This window comes from Rhinoderma darwinii, chromosome 11, assembly GCF_050947455.1.
Source record: "Rhinoderma darwinii isolate aRhiDar2 chromosome 11, aRhiDar2.hap1, whole genome shotgun sequence".
Lineage (NCBI taxonomy): Eukaryota > Metazoa > Chordata > Amphibia > Anura > Rhinodermatidae > Rhinoderma > Rhinoderma darwinii.
The window spans coordinates 49,323,420-49,341,319 of NC_134697.1; the positions used below are offsets into that span (position 1 = coordinate 49,323,420).

Consider the following 17,900-nt stretch of genomic DNA (forward strand, 5'->3'; position numbering starts at 1 on the left):
CTCTTCTCTGGCTTATGCAGGTGAATTCCCGTGATTCATATGCTTTAATAGGCCTTATGGAAAGGAGTTGTCATGGAAAATTTTAATCTGGTATTGATTTAAAGAGGACCTGTCATTAGGTGATATAAATTGAACTGGTATACTGACTTAGGCTATGTTCACACGGAGTATTTTGGGGGAGGAATATCTGCCTCAAAGCTCCAAACGGAATTTTGAGGCAGATATTCCTCCCCCAAAATACTCCGTGTGAATAGCAATGATCGCGCCGTTTTTCGCCCGCGGCCATTGAGCGCCGCGGGCAGAAAACACGCTTTCTCCTGCCTCCCATTGAAGTCAATGGGAGGTCGGAGGCGGAAGCGCCCGAAGATAGGGCATGTCGCTTCTTTTTCCCGCGAGGCAGTTTTACTGCTCGCGGGAAAAAGACGCCGACGCCTCCCATTGAAATCAATGGGAGGCGTTCTCGGGCCGTTTCTGCCGAGTTTTGCGACGCGGTTTCCGCGTCAAAAAACTCGGCAAAATACCCCGTGTGAACATAGCCTTAAATAGCTATTATCTGCCTGATTCCAGTGCTGTTTTTCCTTGACAACCCCCCCCCCCCCCACTCATTCAAGAGATATAGCCCACTGTTGTGCTGGCACCGTATATGCGAATTTGCTGTAGTTAGCCATCAGGGTGGAGCTAGCTTCCCTGCCTCTGATGCTTTCCAATCAGCAGAAGGCAACTGGAGGGTACTTCACGCCCTGATGGCTAACTACAGCAAATTAGCATATAGGGATCCAACACAACAGTGGGCCATATATCTGGAACAGGGTGTCCAGAAAAAAAAAAAAGTGCTGGAATCAGGGAGACAGCGCTATTTAGGTCAGATAACGAGTTCAACTTATATGACCTAGGGACAGGTTCTCTTAAAAAGGGTGTTCTGATATATCTAAGTTCAGGATACCGGTCAGTAGATATTATTTAAAAAATATTTTACATGGTACCAATGCTTTTTTCCCCATTGGTATAGTAGGATATATTGACTCTGCTATTGCGTCACATGTGTTTTTCTCAGGCCTGGTGGAGTAAGCACTAGATGGTAGCATTTACCAATAAATTTTTTCAAGCATGTACATAAGTCCTAATGGTGCAGATTTTCATGCAGATATGTTTTGCTTGATCTGTTGTTGATCTCCTGGTTCTGTTTTAAAAGATACAAAGATTTTTATTTTTTTTTAAGTTTACTGTTTTGTTGTTTTGTCTTAAAAAAATCCTAAAAAAGTCATCATTTTTTTAAATAAAACTATACAGGGAAACACTGGCCACATGGGGGCAAAGTATGACAAATAATTGCTGTACTGCTGGCCAGGAGTTGCACAGTCTGCAGTATATGATGTGAACCGGACCGGTTTATTTTCACTTAGAGACAAGGCATATACAGTTTGTTGTCAATATGTAGAAGAAAGACTGTTTGAGGCACTTTACATTAAATATTAGTGCATAAATAGCATAATCCTAAAATATTGTTATTTATGGGTTGTCTTTTACCTGTAAACCAGGGGTAGGCAACGTTCAGAGGTGGAGATCTACTGTTGTAACTTGGGAGGGTCTTGAGATTTACTTGGTACCGAGTTGTGACAGGACCATGTGGGAAAATAATGTTGTGAACGTTTCTGCAGGTTGCTGTAGATACAACAAAAAAAAGACTTACTGAGCAAAAATAATGTGCTTGCCTATTGCGACCAACTTCTTGTGTATTAAAGGGGTATTCCCTATCTTAGACATTTGACATATCCACAGAAAATAAAGAATCAATACAGGGCGCCGAAAATTACTGAAACAGTTGAGCTTGTGCTTCGCTGTTATCGTAACTTCCATTCACATCTATAGGGGTAACAGAAACGGTGAAGCTTAGCGAGCTCGGCTGTTTCCATAATAATTTCCGGCCACCTTTATAGTGACCCTTTGTCTAGCTGCGGCGGCCAACAACCTCACCAGGCGGGACAAGGTCGGGAGACCCCCGTTCTGGGGATAGGTGCCTGTCCCAGAAAAGTACCCGCATCCATCAGATATTTATGGGAATACCCCTTTGACATTGTAAATTTTTTAAAAAGCATGCTATGTCAGTCACAAAAAGCAGGATTTTTAGTTACTGGATATTGTTTTTTATATTTTGTTTTAAAGAACTTTTTATACAAATTAAACAAAACTTGGAATATAAGATTTTTTTTTTTTTTACTGTGAAGTTTTACTGTGTCACCTTCTCACATAGAGCTCTGCATGCCAACAGTGTTTTGGCGGCAGACGAGCCTGTTAAATATACCTCCCCCTGCCTCATGTTGCCCACCCCCTGACGCATTTGGCTACTCCTTCAGGGCTACTGTGGACAGCGTCCGTGCGCATCAACCGACTCTATTCAATACAATCTATAGAGCCGGGAGATGTGCACTGACACTACAGTGGAAGAGCCCTCCCCCTTCACAAGCTCTTCGCTATGTGAATAAGACCCAGCTCCATGGCAAACGGTAAAAATAATAGTAGAATTATAATTATTCTGCAGTACTGACTGGCCGCGATCTACTCAGCTCCCTCTCCGCAATCGTTGGGTTGCTGACCTCTTCTGTAGCTCAACAATCTAGCAAATAGAGCAGTTCTTTTGCTTTACTATACCCATAACAAACTATAAGCCGCTATTTGGGGTCCCTGGTGCTTGTAAAATTAAGTTGAAGTTGCAAAAAACAACAACCGATTCCTAAGGTATCCGGGCATTTAGGGAGCACTGGGTTCTGCCTAAATTGGAACAATCAATGATCAGTGTCCTGTAAAAGGGAAGGGCACCTATCCTAATTCAATTTAATATTGGCGGCAATTATTAAAAGGCGGTCCTCTTTTAGGACATATGGACATCATATGGACCCCCTCTATATACATGTACTACATGGTCGCCCATTAAATTCAGTGGGCCCTGTGTACTTCAAACTTTGAAGGGAAAATATGGATACACCAAGTCACCCCCTTTGTTTTATGGATAAAAAAAGGAATCGTCCTATTCATCAGAGACAACCCTTTTCCTGGAGCCGCCACGGCCTGCTACATATTGTATTCTATTACATGGCTACCTTTAGTCCGCCAGAACAGGAGCCACTTTTACACGGCCCCTTCTTTACATTAATAAGGTATATGGAAATGAGTTGTCTTTGAGACCACCTCTTTTAAGCATCAAAAACAATTGTAATTCTCCTTTAAAGAGGATCTGTCGAGACTGCTCTCCCGAGTTGGCGGAGTTTGCTGTGAGCTCCGAGCTGTTCGCGCGGAATCCAAACCGGCAGCCGTGGAGTAGATTGCTTGATGGCAAACGCCACGAGTTTCACCAGACCAAAATGTCAAACAATTTGAATTTGAGCCGATTTAAACAAAAATACAAGACAAGATATTGTGGAAATAGAGTTCAAAATATACTTTACCGGAAACCTTTGGATAATGCTCTGTCCTTTATAAAGAATTATTTAAATATCTCAGATTCCGACTCAGATGAGGAAGATTCAATTGTTGTTAAACGTTCGTTCTCTGCACGTAGGATGGGTCATTTGCGCATGCAACAAAGCAGTGTGAAGCAAGCCCAGGATTCTTCAACAAAGACCGATGTAAACCACACAACTCAACTTTTTCCAGAAAAAACAAATCCAATTGTAGCTTCCAGTGGTCGGCAGACGAAATCTGGGAATGTGACAGCATCACTGGCCAGTAGCGCCAAAGATGAGGATGAAAGCAGTTGTAATTTGGATTCTTTGATTTCTCCCGTTAAAAAGAAAAAGGTTTCTCCATTATCTACTAGAGCGAAGAAAAATAAACCAACACCAACACCTAAAAAAACAAATCCAATTGAAACTTCCAGTGGTTGGAAGAAGAAATCTGAGAATGTGACGGCATCGCTGGTCAGTAGGGCCAAAGATGAAAGGACGGTAAACACAGAAGACAAATGATCCAAATGCAAGTAAGAAGAGTTTTTCAAATCATTTCTTCAAGACTGCAACAGCTGGACAAATAGGCATTAGATTATCATCAGTGGTCTCTGAAGCTCCGGCTACTTCATCTACCGCTAGTGCGAATGAGGAAGAATTTGAAATTGATGTAAATGAATCAAACCTTTTGACAAGTCTTGCGAAGGAAAAATCGACAACAAAATTGTCGTATTAGTAAGAGAGCGAAATCTATGCCACGATTACCGAAAACTGCTAAAGATAATGTTGATTCTGCATCAGAGGAGATTGTGAAATATGTGTATAAAAAACAGGATCTTCCACCTTTAATAAAAAACCTTAAAGAACTTGTTCAGATACCTCCAATTAAGACTGTAAATGCAGAGTTGAGTAATGTTTCTGCGCTCAATCATACAGAAGGAGCTGCAGGTAGAAATAAATATTTACCTCAAGATGCTGCTCTGCTGCGAGTTGTCGAAGGCATTGAACAACAAGGACCTTTATCTCAAGATACTGATTTGCCACGAGTTGTAGAAGGTATTGAAAGAAAGGAAAGTATTTATGGAGATGATTTGCCAGGTGTAAACCAAGAAGCTCATCATACAGAGAATGATGGTTTGAATAATATGAAAGTTGCTTCATAGTTCTCTTTTTTGCTACTTCTTATGTAAGTCTGGATTGGACTCCCGTATCCCATATCCATCTCCTATATGGGTCTGGTCTCTCTTCATGACCGGAGGCTCCATGACTGTCTGGACTATGGTGAGACCCGTTCCTCCGAGACTGGATGTCTTCGCTCCGGGATTCCAGCTTTTCTGTTTCAAGTAACCTGTATAGTGTATTGTATCGTATTATGTGTCTGATAATGTTGGATTTATATCTGAAGATGAAAGGTATCGTACATCTTATACATATTTTTCACACAGACTCACACTGGACTTGCTTTATTAGTTCCTTTATAGCGATGGGGAGAATGTTAGTCTCTATATTCGTATGTATGATGCTGTACAGGTCCAATACAGTTCCACTTGTTCGATTTACTCATTTAACTAGCGTATGCGTCTTTTCTCCATGGAACTTGGGTTAGTCATTGACAAAATTTCATGAGAGGGAGCCCTCCACTATCAGGGTGTACCATAATGGGGATTTAGTGATTTTCTCTGGTTCCTACTCCCAGCTTACATATTCATTGTGAATTCATAAGTATACGATTAATTTTTCATTGTTCTGATTTGTATTGGAAACTATTTTGAGATACTGTACGACTGATGTTTGTGCTGTTAATAACATGTATACTGTTTATTTCCAGATGGCTGGGGTGGGGGCCCCCTCTGTAGAAAGTTTGTCACCTATTCAGGGTTCTGCACTGTCTGGTAGAGTGTAGATATAATTCTCTTTCCACAAATGTTTTCTTTTTTTTTTCTTTTCTTTTTATTGGTTTTTCTCTTTTGGGAGGTCTGACCGTACTCTCCGGAATTTGGCCTTCGTTTCAGACATCCTCCTATCTCTTTGCTTCTTTACTTTCCTGTTTACCCTCCGGAGTGGATATGGCAAAAGTGCCAAGCTTAAATATTGGCTCACTAAATGTCAGGGGCCTTAATGTTCTGCAGAAGCATTCGCAGGTTCTATATGGCATGCATAAACAAAGGGTACAAATTCTGTTGCTGCAGGAGACACATTTTAAACTGGGGCACATACCTAAAATTAGGGATAGGTATTACACTACGTGGTTCCACAGCACCAATCCTTGCTCTAAATCTAAGGGGACCTCGGTAGCCATTCATAAATCTCTGATGCATTCTCTTATAGATACTCAAATAGATGATTTAGGGAGATATGTATTTCTTAAGCTCCAAATTGATTCTACTATATACACTATTGTTAACTGGTATCTTCCGAATTCATGTCCGACCTCTATGTGTCGTTCTTATTTGTTGGCTCTTTCATCATTTTCAGTAGGGATTTTGATTGTGGGGGGGGGGGGGGTGATTTTAATTTCCCCATGGCTGCGTCTGCGGATACTTCGTCTGGAAGGAGCACTGTTCCCCCATCGTAACCTACGCGCACTTAAAAGTGATCTTCATGCTATTAGACTAGTTGACATTTGGGGGATCCTGCATCCCCTTGACAGAGACTTTACATACTATTCTCCTTCACACTCATCGTATAGTCGGGTTGATTTCTTCCTCCTCAGTCATTACGCAGCTTCTTGGAAACCACAAACATCCATAGGAGATATGTTGTGGTCTGATCAAGCGCCCATTTTCCTCAATTTATCGCCTCCTGATTTGTCTAGGCACCCCTGGACTTGGCGTTTGAATGATAATCCCCTAAAGATGCAGTATGTGTATTGGACATAAGACGTACCATTGACTCTTTCTTATTGGCGCATGCTTCAGATTCTACGTCGCTTCCGACTCAATGGGAAGCTTTGAAGTGTGTCCTATGAGGCACGTTGATAAAACACTGAGCTCGACGGAAGAAGGAGAAATCATTTAAGATATCCTCCCTACTACAACATATACATTCCCTTGAACTCTTACATAAACAATCTCTTTCCCCCTCAACGTTAGCTGAATTAATAAGGTGCAGAGGGGAACTCAAGGATCTTTTAGATCAACAATACCTCCGCTTTAGGGATCAATTTAAAAGATATATTTATGAATACTCGATCAAATCTGGGCGCTCATTGTCTCGCTTGTTACATCCTAGGGGGGCTACAACATTTATATCGCATATAAAAAGACAGGATGGATCTGCCGCTCATGACACTGCTGAGATACTAGATATTTTCCGATCATACTATTCTGATTTATACAATATTCATGGCCAATATGCTGATATGAATCCTCGTGCCCGGAGAAAATTGATAGCTACATCACAGAAACACCTCTTCCCCCTGTAGATCAAGATTCTAGAGCTATTTTGGAGGAGGAGTTTAGCGAACCTGAGGTTGGAGTCGCCATCGGATCAAGCCCTGCTGGAAAGAGTCCTGGGCCTGATGGCTTCACGCCAGCTTTTTATAAGTTAATTCAGGAGCCTCTCACCCCGTTCCTCACAAAAGTATTTAACTCTTTCTGACACCTCACCTTTTGTTACACAATCTTTAGAGGCTCATATTAGTGTTCTCCCGAAGCCGGGGAAAGACTCGTCCTTTGCAACTAACTACAGACCTATTTCCCTTTTAAACGTTGACATCAAACTCTTCTCAAAAATTCTGTCAAATAGGCTAGCTCCTATCTTACCCTCCATAATTCATAACGTTCAGGTGGGGTTTGTGCGGGGTCGAGAGGCACGTGATAACATCAATAAAACCTTACTTTTAATATCCAAAGCTCAAATACAGGATACTCCTTTGTCTCCTGTCGGTTGATGCAGAGAAAGCCTTTGAGTACACTGGGGTTTTCTGATGGCGACTCTTAAACGGATTGGGCTGGGTCCGAGATTCCTGGACAAAGTTTCTTCCCTTTATACAAATCCCACAGCACAAATTAGGATAAATGGTTCCCTGTCAACTCCCATACCAGTTCGCAATGGCACTAGGCAGGGATGTCCCTTGTCCCCCTTATTATATGTCTTAGTTATGGAATACCTTGCTGTTGCCCTGAGACAGAATCCAAACATACACAGCATACAAATTGGCTCGACCCATTATAAATCGGCCCTTTACGCAGATGGCCTTCTCCTGTATGTCTCCCAACCACAAGTATATTTCCCGAACATTAGACAGGAATTTTCTAGGTTTGGTAACCTTTAACTTTAAAGTTAATTATTCAAAAACGGAGGCCCTCAACATCTCATTACCACGAGTGGAGGATCTTTTCTAATTTTCCCTTTAGGTGGCAGAGTCAGGCTCTTAAACATTTGGGGGTGCATATCCCGTCTGACATGTCTAAGCTGTATTCTCTGAATTACTTGCCTCTTCTAGATCACACACTTAAAGACCTAGAGTCTTATGATAAGAAAATGCTTTCTTGGTTTGGCAGGATGAGCGCCCTCAAAATGGATGTTCTCCCGAGGTTCCTATATGTCTTTCAAGCAATTCCCATCATTCCCCCCATCAGCTTTTTTCTCAAAGCTCAATAGAGCAATCACTCTGTTTGTATGGGGTAATTCTAGACCAAGAATTAGTCTTCGTACTCTAGTTAGACCCAAATCGAGGGGAGGCGCGGGTCTGCCTGATTTTAAATTAGATAACACTGCTTCGCTCTTGATTCGCTTCCTGGATTGGCACTATTCTGCCGATGCCAAACGATGGGTTTCAATAGAACAGGCATTTACGTCTCTCCCGTTAAAATACTTACCATGGTGGCACCATTCACACAGACCGCGAGTTGAAGTGCTGTTGAGATCAGCTTTCAAAATATGGGACTCTTTGCTCCTCAAAAATATATTGTCCAGTTATAATAGTCCTCTCACACCGTTGTTCTATAACCCCGCTTTTTCAGCTGGATATAATAGAGATACCTTTCTTCTATGGGAAAAAATAGAGGATATACGATGGCACCATATTGCTTCTCACACATCTTACCCGACACTTGAGCATTTGATGTCCCGAAACCCGAGCATTTGATACATTTGTCATGGCTTGAATATACCCAGTTGCGCTCATATATTGGTTCCTTGGGGGAGCAGTGCTCCTTTGGTTGTGCGCCCACAATATTCGAGGTGTTCTTTTTACAGAATGCCTCCCCGGCTAATACAATCTTGATCCTATACAGCCTTCTAATACAAGACGCAAGTAGAGAAAGTCTGAGTTACACACAAACTTGGGAAAATGATTCAGGCATCACTATTTCGTCCCTTGAATTGCAGAAAGCTTTTATTTTTTCACACAAACTTTCCATAGCGTTTGCGGTGCAGGAAAAGAACTACAAAATTCTCACGAGATGGTACAGATACCCTACCTGCTTGCATAATATGTACCCCTCTGCTTCGGAGATGTGTTGGCGCTGTGGAACTGCTAGAGGCACTATGTCACACATATGGTGGGATTGCTGGAAACGTACGCCCTTCTGGGATAAAATCTTTCAGACGTATCAATTAATTAGTGGAGAGACTAAATCGCTTTGCTTTAAATTCTGCCCGGGTCCATTGGCTTTAGGAAGAGGAATATTCTACATTTCTGCCTTACCGCAGCCAGAATAGTAATACCTCGCCACTGGAGATCTTCTGTAGTTCCCACTATGGTTGAGTAGCAATCAGAAATGGATCACCTGCATAGGATGGAGGAGTTGTCAGCGGAGCGATCAGGAAATAATGCCAGATTTTTTGCTACTTGGCAAGATTGGTTGCTATTTAAGAGTTCTAACGACTTTCAGACCCTTTTCATTTGAGCTCCGCTAAGGTGTATTACAGGATCAGTGTAGGGATAATTTTTTTAATCTCTTCGCTTCTTCTTTTTCCTATGTTCTGGCCTTTATTGTGTGGGCTTTTTCTTCTTCTTTAGTTCTCTATCATTTTCTATATAATGTGCAACATGTAGAAATAAAAAATGGTTGGCACTGCCTTAGCTTGCAATGTCAAAGGCTCTGTGCTTCAGCTCGCTGGGACCTGTAGTTCGACAGCCTTTGTCTGGCGGTGCTCAGTGCATGTTGAAGTTAGTTTCAGCAAATGACAACATGTAGAAAAGAAGACAGCACGGCACTCACCATTTGCAAAAGGTTTCTCTTTATTCCAAGATTGAGGCAGGCAACACGGGATTCAAAAGACAACAGAGCCTCTGTTGTCTTTTGAATCCCGTGTTGCCTGCCTCAATCTTGGAATAAAGAGAAACCTTTTGCAAATGGTGAGTGTCGTGCTGTCTTCTTTTCTACATATTGTCATTTTCTATATACGTTCTTAAGTTGGTTGCTCTTCATACCATTGCATTATTGTCAGTGGTTGGTATATCGATATGTACAACTTATGTGTTTTGTTGCAAAATATGTTGAATACTTTCAGATTCCGGCTCAAAATGAGATATTGTTATGTATTCCCGGAAGCTACTTTTTGTCTACATAATGTGATTGGGACCTGCGTGTTCTATGTTCCTAATCTTCCTTTTCTTGTGCTCCTTATATGACTTGCATGTGTTGTATTGCTTGTCTTGTTTTTTATTTTTAGAAATTAATAAACATTGATTCAACATAAAGAGGATCTGTCACTAGTTTATCAATTTCCTATCTCCTAACTAATCTAATAGGCGCTATGATGCTGATAACTACAGTGTAATTTGTTTTCAGAAACGTTTATTTTTTGCAAAGTTATGAGCAATTTTCTAAATATGCGAATTTGGCTATACTTGCAAAATGGGAGGTTATGCTTTCTTTTCACTCTGGGCGGTTTAATGTTTTCTGTATGACGCTGTTCAATCAGCATACAGCTTCTCCCTCTTCCCTGCCCAGCAACACAGAGCAATCATATATTATACAGCTTCCATTACCAAATGTGTTTTCAACTGATGATCTCTCCGGTTGTTTAACAGCTAGAACTGAAATGTCCTATGAAAGATTAGAATCTCATCTTTCATAGAACAGCCGGTTCTGGTGTTATATGTGGTCCACAGCCAGAGATATGGCTATTTTGAAGTGATCTCCCTTCCCTCCAGCCTCAGTCAATCACACTGTGTGAAGCAGCTTCATGCTGATAGGACAGCGTCAGAGGATGTGGTAGCTCCACCTCAGGAGAATCGCTGGTGTTACCTCCCAGTTGTCTATTACAGGTCCATTTGCATATTTAGAAGAAAAGCTCATAACTTTTAAAATAATAAATGTTTGGGACACTATTTTCACCGGTATTATCAGTGTGACAGCGCCTATTGGATTACCTAGAAGATTGGACATTACTAAACTAGTGACAGATCATCTTTAACCCGTTAGTGACCGCCAATACGCCTTTTAACGGCGGCCACTAACGGGCTTTATTCTGATGCATGTGCCTTTTTACGGCACTGCATCAGGATAAAGTAAACAGCAGGGAGTGTCAAATCTCCCCACTCTCAGCTGCTAGAGGCAGCTGAGGGCTGGGAGCGTCCCTGCTCTGCCGGGTGAGATCGATATAAGTATCGATCTCACACGTTTAACCCTTCAGATGCGGTGCGCAATAGCATGCACCGCATCTGAGTGGTTTTGGAGGGAGGGACGGAGCTCCCTCTCTCCCCCACCGACACCCGGCGATACGATCGCCGAGTGTCTGTGTCTCTAATGGCAGCCGGGGGCCTAATAAAGGCCCCCAGGTCTGCCTGGAGCGACTGCCTGCTAGATCATGCCGGAGGCATGACCTAGCAGATGCCTGGCCGTTTTAAACGGACAGGCAGTAATACACTGCAATACAAAAGTATTGCAGTGTATTACAATAGCGATCGGAGAATCGCATATTATAGTCCCCTAGTGGGACTAGTAAAAAAGTTAAAAAAAAGTTTAATAAAGTTAATGAAAAAAATTTAAAAAAAAAAAAATGAAAAACCCAGCTTTTCCCCTTACACAATGCTTTACTATTAAGAAAACTAAATAAAGTAAAAAAGTTACACATATTTGGTATCGCCGCGTCCGTAACGACCCCGACTATAAATCTATAACATTATTTAACCCGCACGGTGAACGCCGTAAAAAATGTAATAAAAAACTATGGAAAAATTGCTGTTTTCTGTGAATCCTGACTTTAAAAAAATGTTATAAAAAGTGATCAAAAAGTCGCATCTACTCAAAAATGGTACCAATAAAAACTACAAGTCTTCCCGCAAAAAAAAAGCCCTCATACAACCGCATCGGCGAAAAAATGAAAACGTTACGGCTCTTCAAATATGGAGACACAAAAACAAATAATTTTGAAAAAAAAGTGTTTGTACTGTGTAAAAGTAGTAAAACATACAAAAAGTATACAAATTTGGTATCGTTGCAACCGTAACAACCCGCTGAATAAAGTTATTGTGTTATTTATATCACACGGTAAACGCCGTTGATTTAAGACGCGAAAAAGAGAGGCGAAATTTCAGGTTTTTTTCTATTCCCCCCCCCCCCAAAAAAAAGTTAATAAAAGTTAATCAATAAATAATATGTCCCCCAAAATGGTGCTATTAAAAAGTACAACTTGTCCCGAAAAAACAAGACCTTATACAGCTATGTCGACGCAAAAATAAGAGTTATAGCTCTTGGAATGCGACGATGGAAAAACGTAAAAAATGGCTTGGTCATTAAGGTCTAAAATAGGCTGGTCATTAAGGCTTTAAATAAGGCAGATTCAAATAAATACAATACATGTAAAAGCTTATAGTTGCTCAGAGATTTAGAGGAATTGCAGAAATATTTTATCCTGGTGTGTTTTTTGTTTTTTTTTGCTTTCCCTGATATTTATTATACTTGTCTGTTCTGTTGTCAAAAAAAATTCATGTCCTTTTTATCTAATCATGGCAAGTATTATGTGATCTAACCGGCAATAATGGCTCAGTCTGTTCTGCTCATCATGTAGACATTTGATGATGCAGAAGAGCAGCCAAAATCACAAGATCTGCTCCTTCCTTTTATGGAGAACAACAACCATTTGTAATGCGCTAACTAGAACTAGGAGAATTGTCATTATCATACTAAATATACAGTTTTTTTTAAAGACAATGTAGCAGGAAAGACCATGGAATTTATTGAGACTGGTGTTTTTAATACGCCACATTGGAGTGAAAAATTGCAAATTTATGAATAATTGCGTGCCTCTTAAGAAATTTGCCGCATCTCGGGCGGACCCGTAGACCGAGAACGAAATCTACGCCTGCTATTAAATGCACAGTCCAGGAAACATTGATACACTATTATTAAACCTAATATATGCCACATACAAAATGTAGACTGGCGACTTTAACATGTAGTCTGAAATATCACCTGTAAAGCTTATCTCTCATTATCAACATATAAAAAAAAACATAATTTTATATTTCAATAAAAGAATATACAGGAAAAATTACAATAGGTGGATCAAAACCGTTATACAAGCCGGCATCAGCTGATCACAAGAACATCTATTTTACTAACTATAACCCATATCCAAATGTTTATGGTAGGTAAGGGGGGATAATAAATATATGCATGAATTTTAGCCAGATTTGTGCAAATGCCGAGAATATCCCAATAAGGCTCAGCACATAAACAATCTTAATCTTATACAACATCCCTCAAATGCTACAGATACAAAGCAAAACCCACAAAGACAACCTGATATTATCAGTATATTCATCCGAAATGGTATAAAGTATGTTCTGCCTAGTGCAGCGACTGAGGGGGGAGGAGCACCAAACATAGAAGTCATGCTCCGCCCCTTTAGGCTCTCAACTAGACATTAGACTATTACATAGTGTCTGAATGTTTTCTAGAGTGTTCCTTTAATATATACTATAACGTTTTTTGTCCCTGTAAGATCAGGCTAGTAGATTGTATGCTTCATATATCCGTTTTAGTTTGGAGATAGTTATTCCATCCAACATGTGCTCTAACAGCCTGAATCATTCTAACATACATAATCGAAATGGAATATTTTGTACAAATTCCACATAATACATGACATTGTGGAATAAAGGATCTAATAACTAAAATGCATCCTTGTTTGTTCTTGAAATGAAAAAAAATCCTTCTTAAATTCAAGTTGGTAACATTTATTTCCTCTCTTCAGATTTTCATTCTGTCAGTTTCCATTTGTCATATCCATTGCGGCAAAAAAAGTCATCATTCAGAGGGACTCGGAGCAACAGATGATCAGCATTGCACGGGTACTTACTTCATGTAATGTATATGGGGGATGGGAATCATATGTCATTGCTTATGAGCAGTTAGTGACCATAATTCCGATGTTGACATTTTTGTCTGAACTCTCTGCCCAGTCATTGTTGATATGGCCGTACATAGTGTGATCTTTCAGAGACATCCTTTCAATTTCCAACATGATGAAAAATCTTTTCACACACTTTTGGTTATCGGAATCACTTGATAACTCCCCATACACAAATATTGATATAATAATAATCTTTACATAGCGCCACAAATTCTGTAGCGCTTTACAATTCAGAGGGGTCATGTACAAACTACAAGCCGGGAAATGTAATGCTTGTTCTATTGTGCTGTTGCGTCTCCCCTGTTACTCTCTGGGGGGGGGGGGGGGGCTGTCCATCACTTCCGGTAGACTGTATTAGTCTATGACATTTCTCTGACAATTGATTCCCATTAATTTCAGCTGCCATAAAGTACACTCGCCCTGCTGTACTGTCTATACAGACAATGCAGAAAGGAAGTGTGTACCTCCAATATGGCCGCCTCCTGGAAAGTTTTTAAAAATAAATATAATATTTTAAAAAATATATAAGATCGAAAACATTATTTTTCCTCTACAGATTTATATCTAGTTAATGAAACAAGAAAGAAATACATGAGACATTCCCTTTAAAAAAAAATCCTCCCACTGAGCCAGTACACAAATATCATATGATGCAAGATGTTGAAACTTTCGCAAGAATGTCGATCAATTCACAGGGCACACATTACAAATTCCACCTGTTGATATGTAGGTTGACTTCATTTAAACCTGAGTTTCATCATTTGAAGTCCATGTAAGACCAGGCCGGATCAATGTTGGTTTGGTTGATGTGTTCAAACATTAATAAATTAAAAGATTTTGACATCCCAGAAACAGTGTTCAGTTTTAACGGTTCGTTATATTTTTATTTTTTATTTTTTTAGCAAAGTCTTGTGGATAAGGTTTCTCGAAGGCAGAAACCGGATATGAACATGCTTTTTCTTAACATCAAAGTCAGGAGGCTGCAACTGGTCAGTGATTCACTGGATGAGGTAATAAAAGGGTTAAAGGCGATATACCTGAAATTCATGAAAGGCCCAACAGTTTTCACTAATGTTAAAAAAATATATATATTTTTTTTACATTTTTCTTGTATGCTAGGATAGAATTGCTTGACGTTACAGGCCCAAAGCCTGAGACTGCCTTATTCCTGTCAGGTTCGTTGTGGTCATAGGGACCTGGTGTGAATTCAAATTACTATTGATTTCTATGTCCGCATACTGTATATACAGACATTTTAAGCACTAGTCAAGCTTTTTAAGATGCAGATATTGTGAATGGCGATTTGGTGCATACATGGTCCCTAAAATGGAATAGGAAATGACATCAGAAATTCTCAGTAGTGCAGCCTCAGGAACGCTGATCATTTGTGAGATACTGCTTAGAGAAAAACTGCACTGTTCTATAATATTGAAATAAGGATTAATACGATGAAGAGTAGATTATCGATAATCTCTCCAGAATGTATATGTGTATGACTGCAATTGGCATCAATCTATAAATACAGAGTGAGGCCCCATGCATACGACCGTGCCCGCAATCACGGCCCGCGATTGCGGGCACGGCCGGCCGCTGACTGACAGCCGCATTTTCGGGCCGTGCTCCCATACAAAGTATGGGAGCACGGCCCACAAAATGCGAAAGAACGGACATGTTCCATAATTCCCGGAACATTTCCACGGCACTGACACCCTTCCGTAGTGCTACGGAAAGGTGTCAGTGTTCAATGAAAGTGAATGGCTCCGTTTTTGCGGACCGCAATTGCGGTCCGCAAAAATGGAGGTTTTTTACGGTCGTGTGCATGGGGCCTGAGGGTGAGTTCACATATTTTTAACGTGTTTCACCTGTAAAGGTATCATACCTATTATACTTTTGTCTTTTTTGACACAAAAGTATTTAACATTTCACCTGTAAAAGCCGAAATGGCAAAAACCACAATGAAAAACCATGGTAGTTGATGGTAAAAACGCTGGCACCATAATACCAATGGATATGCCATAAATGTCTGTGTTTGGAATAATCCTTTAGGGCTTATTCAGATGAACGGGATATACGTCCGTGCAATGCGCGTTTTTTTCACGCGCGTTGCACGGACCTATATTAATCTATGGGGCAGTGCAGACGGTTGCGTGATTTTTACACATCGTGAGTCCGCTGCGAAAAACTCACGACATGTCCGTTCTTTGGGCTTATTTCGCGCATCACGCACCCATTGAAGTCAATGGGTGCGTGAAAATCACGCATGCCACTCGGAATCACTTCTGTGGGACGAGCGTGATTCGCGCAACAGCTGTGAAAAGGATGAATGAAAACAGAAAAGCACCACATGCTTCTCTGTTTACAAACATCCAAACGGAGTGTCATAATGATGGCGGCTGCGCGAAAAGCATGCAGCCGCGCATCATATGGGGCTGACACACGCAGCCGTCAAGTGCCTTTTGCGCGCGCAAAACGCACACGCTCATGTGAATCCGGCCTTATTGTATGTAAGGTGTCGTTCTACTGTGGGTTGAGGACGGGTTTGTTTTTAGTGCTGATCTGATCTGCTTGGTTTGGGGCTGTCGTTGTAAGGCTGGGTTCACACGACCACATTAACGTCCGTAATGGACGGACGTATTTCGGCCGGAAGTCCAGGACCAAACTTAGTGCAGGGAGCCGGGCTCCTAGCATCATAGTTATGTACGATGCTAGGAGTCCCTGCCTCTCCGTGGAACTACTGTCCCGTACTGTAATCATGATTACAGTACGGGACAGTTGTCCTGCAGAGAGGCAGGGACTCCTAGCATCGTACATAACTACGATGCTAGGAGCCCGGCTCCCTGCACTGAGTTCGGTCCGGGACTTCCAGCCGAAATACGTCCGTCCATTACGGACGTTAATGTGGTCGTGTGAACCCAGCCTAACATTTAAGACATAAAACTGTATACTTTTGTACAGTATTTTAGTTCATGAAGTAATATTGGACTACCAGAAAAACCTTTGCTTAAACAAATGGACATTGGACATTGATGATGTGCCAGCTTTCAATACCAACATGAACGGTTTATCTTATTAGACATTTAACTAGTTTTTTGACTTTGGGTCAAAGGTTTATTGAGCTGGACATTTTTATCTTTTTTTATTCAAACTAAATATTTGGCAATCATTTAGACTGATAACTTTTGTAAAAAAAAAAAAAGTTTATTTTCCATTTCCATAGCTTACAAGAAAACGGGCTGACCTGAAGAAAAAGTTGAAGGTTACCTTTGTAGGTGAAGCTGGCCTTGACTTGGGTGGTCTGACAAAAGAGTGGTTTCTTTTGCTAATCAGACAAATTTTCCATCCAGACTATGGTAAGTATCTTTGAGTACCACATAACAATCTATAGTTTAATAGTTGGAATAGTGGAGGCTTCACTAAAAACAGTGATGTGTCCTTGGGCCTTGTGTAAAGAAATCCTGTGTCTATAGAAATCTATCTTTTGACATGCCATTGAGATTCTGATAACTAAAACTTAGGTTCCTGTGGTTTTCTGCCAGGTTCTATGCCCCTACTGCCTCTAAACATAGCTCAAATTTCTGGGCTATGCGGCCTAAGGGGCATACAGGCTCTTACGTACTAGTAATTCTTGAGGGTACCTGCTCACAGACTCCCACCAATGCAATCTTTTGCCCCCAATGACATGTCAGAAGGTAGATAAATGTATTGATAATATGTCACGTGACCGCAGACTAGTTGGGGGGCTGTTGCCCCTTTTTCGCAAAGAATGCCAGAACAAGGATTAGTTAATGGAGTTGTCCAAGGTTAGTAAAACATGGCTGCTTTTTTCTGATATAGCGACACATCTGTCCATAGGTCATGTCTGGTATTGCAACTTCGCTCCATTGAAGTGAATGGGGCTGAACTGCAATACATACAATACACACAACCTGTAGAGCGGTGCGGCGTTGTTTTTGGAAGAAAGTAGCCACATTTTCTAATCCCGGACTATCCCTTTATGGGCTTTGTTAGCCAGCGGCTTAACGGTAATCAGTGGTGCCAAGAGTCGTAGCATCTCCTTTAGCAGAGGAGAACTGCTCTCTAAAAGAGCTCTCACCTGCATGTCTTCCTCAAAATTATAGCTGGGCACAGCAAGCAGCACCCCTCTAC

At 40.9% G+C, this 17,900-nt stretch overlaps 1 protein-coding gene across 1 annotated transcript in view; it reads left to right on the top strand.

Moving 5' to 3' along the window:
* Positions 1-17,900, top strand: part of HECTD2 (HECT domain E3 ubiquitin protein ligase 2) — a 90,152-nt gene that overhangs the window by 62,191 nt on the left and 10,061 nt on the right. The window contains exons 11-13 of the mRNA XM_075841252.1: positions 13,596-13,692; positions 14,657-14,764; positions 16,972-17,104. Coding sequence (XP_075697367.1) covers positions 13,596-13,692; positions 14,657-14,764; positions 16,972-17,104 — 338 coding nt within the window. The remainder of the gene's footprint in view (positions 1-13,595; positions 13,693-14,656; positions 14,765-16,971; positions 17,105-17,900) is intronic.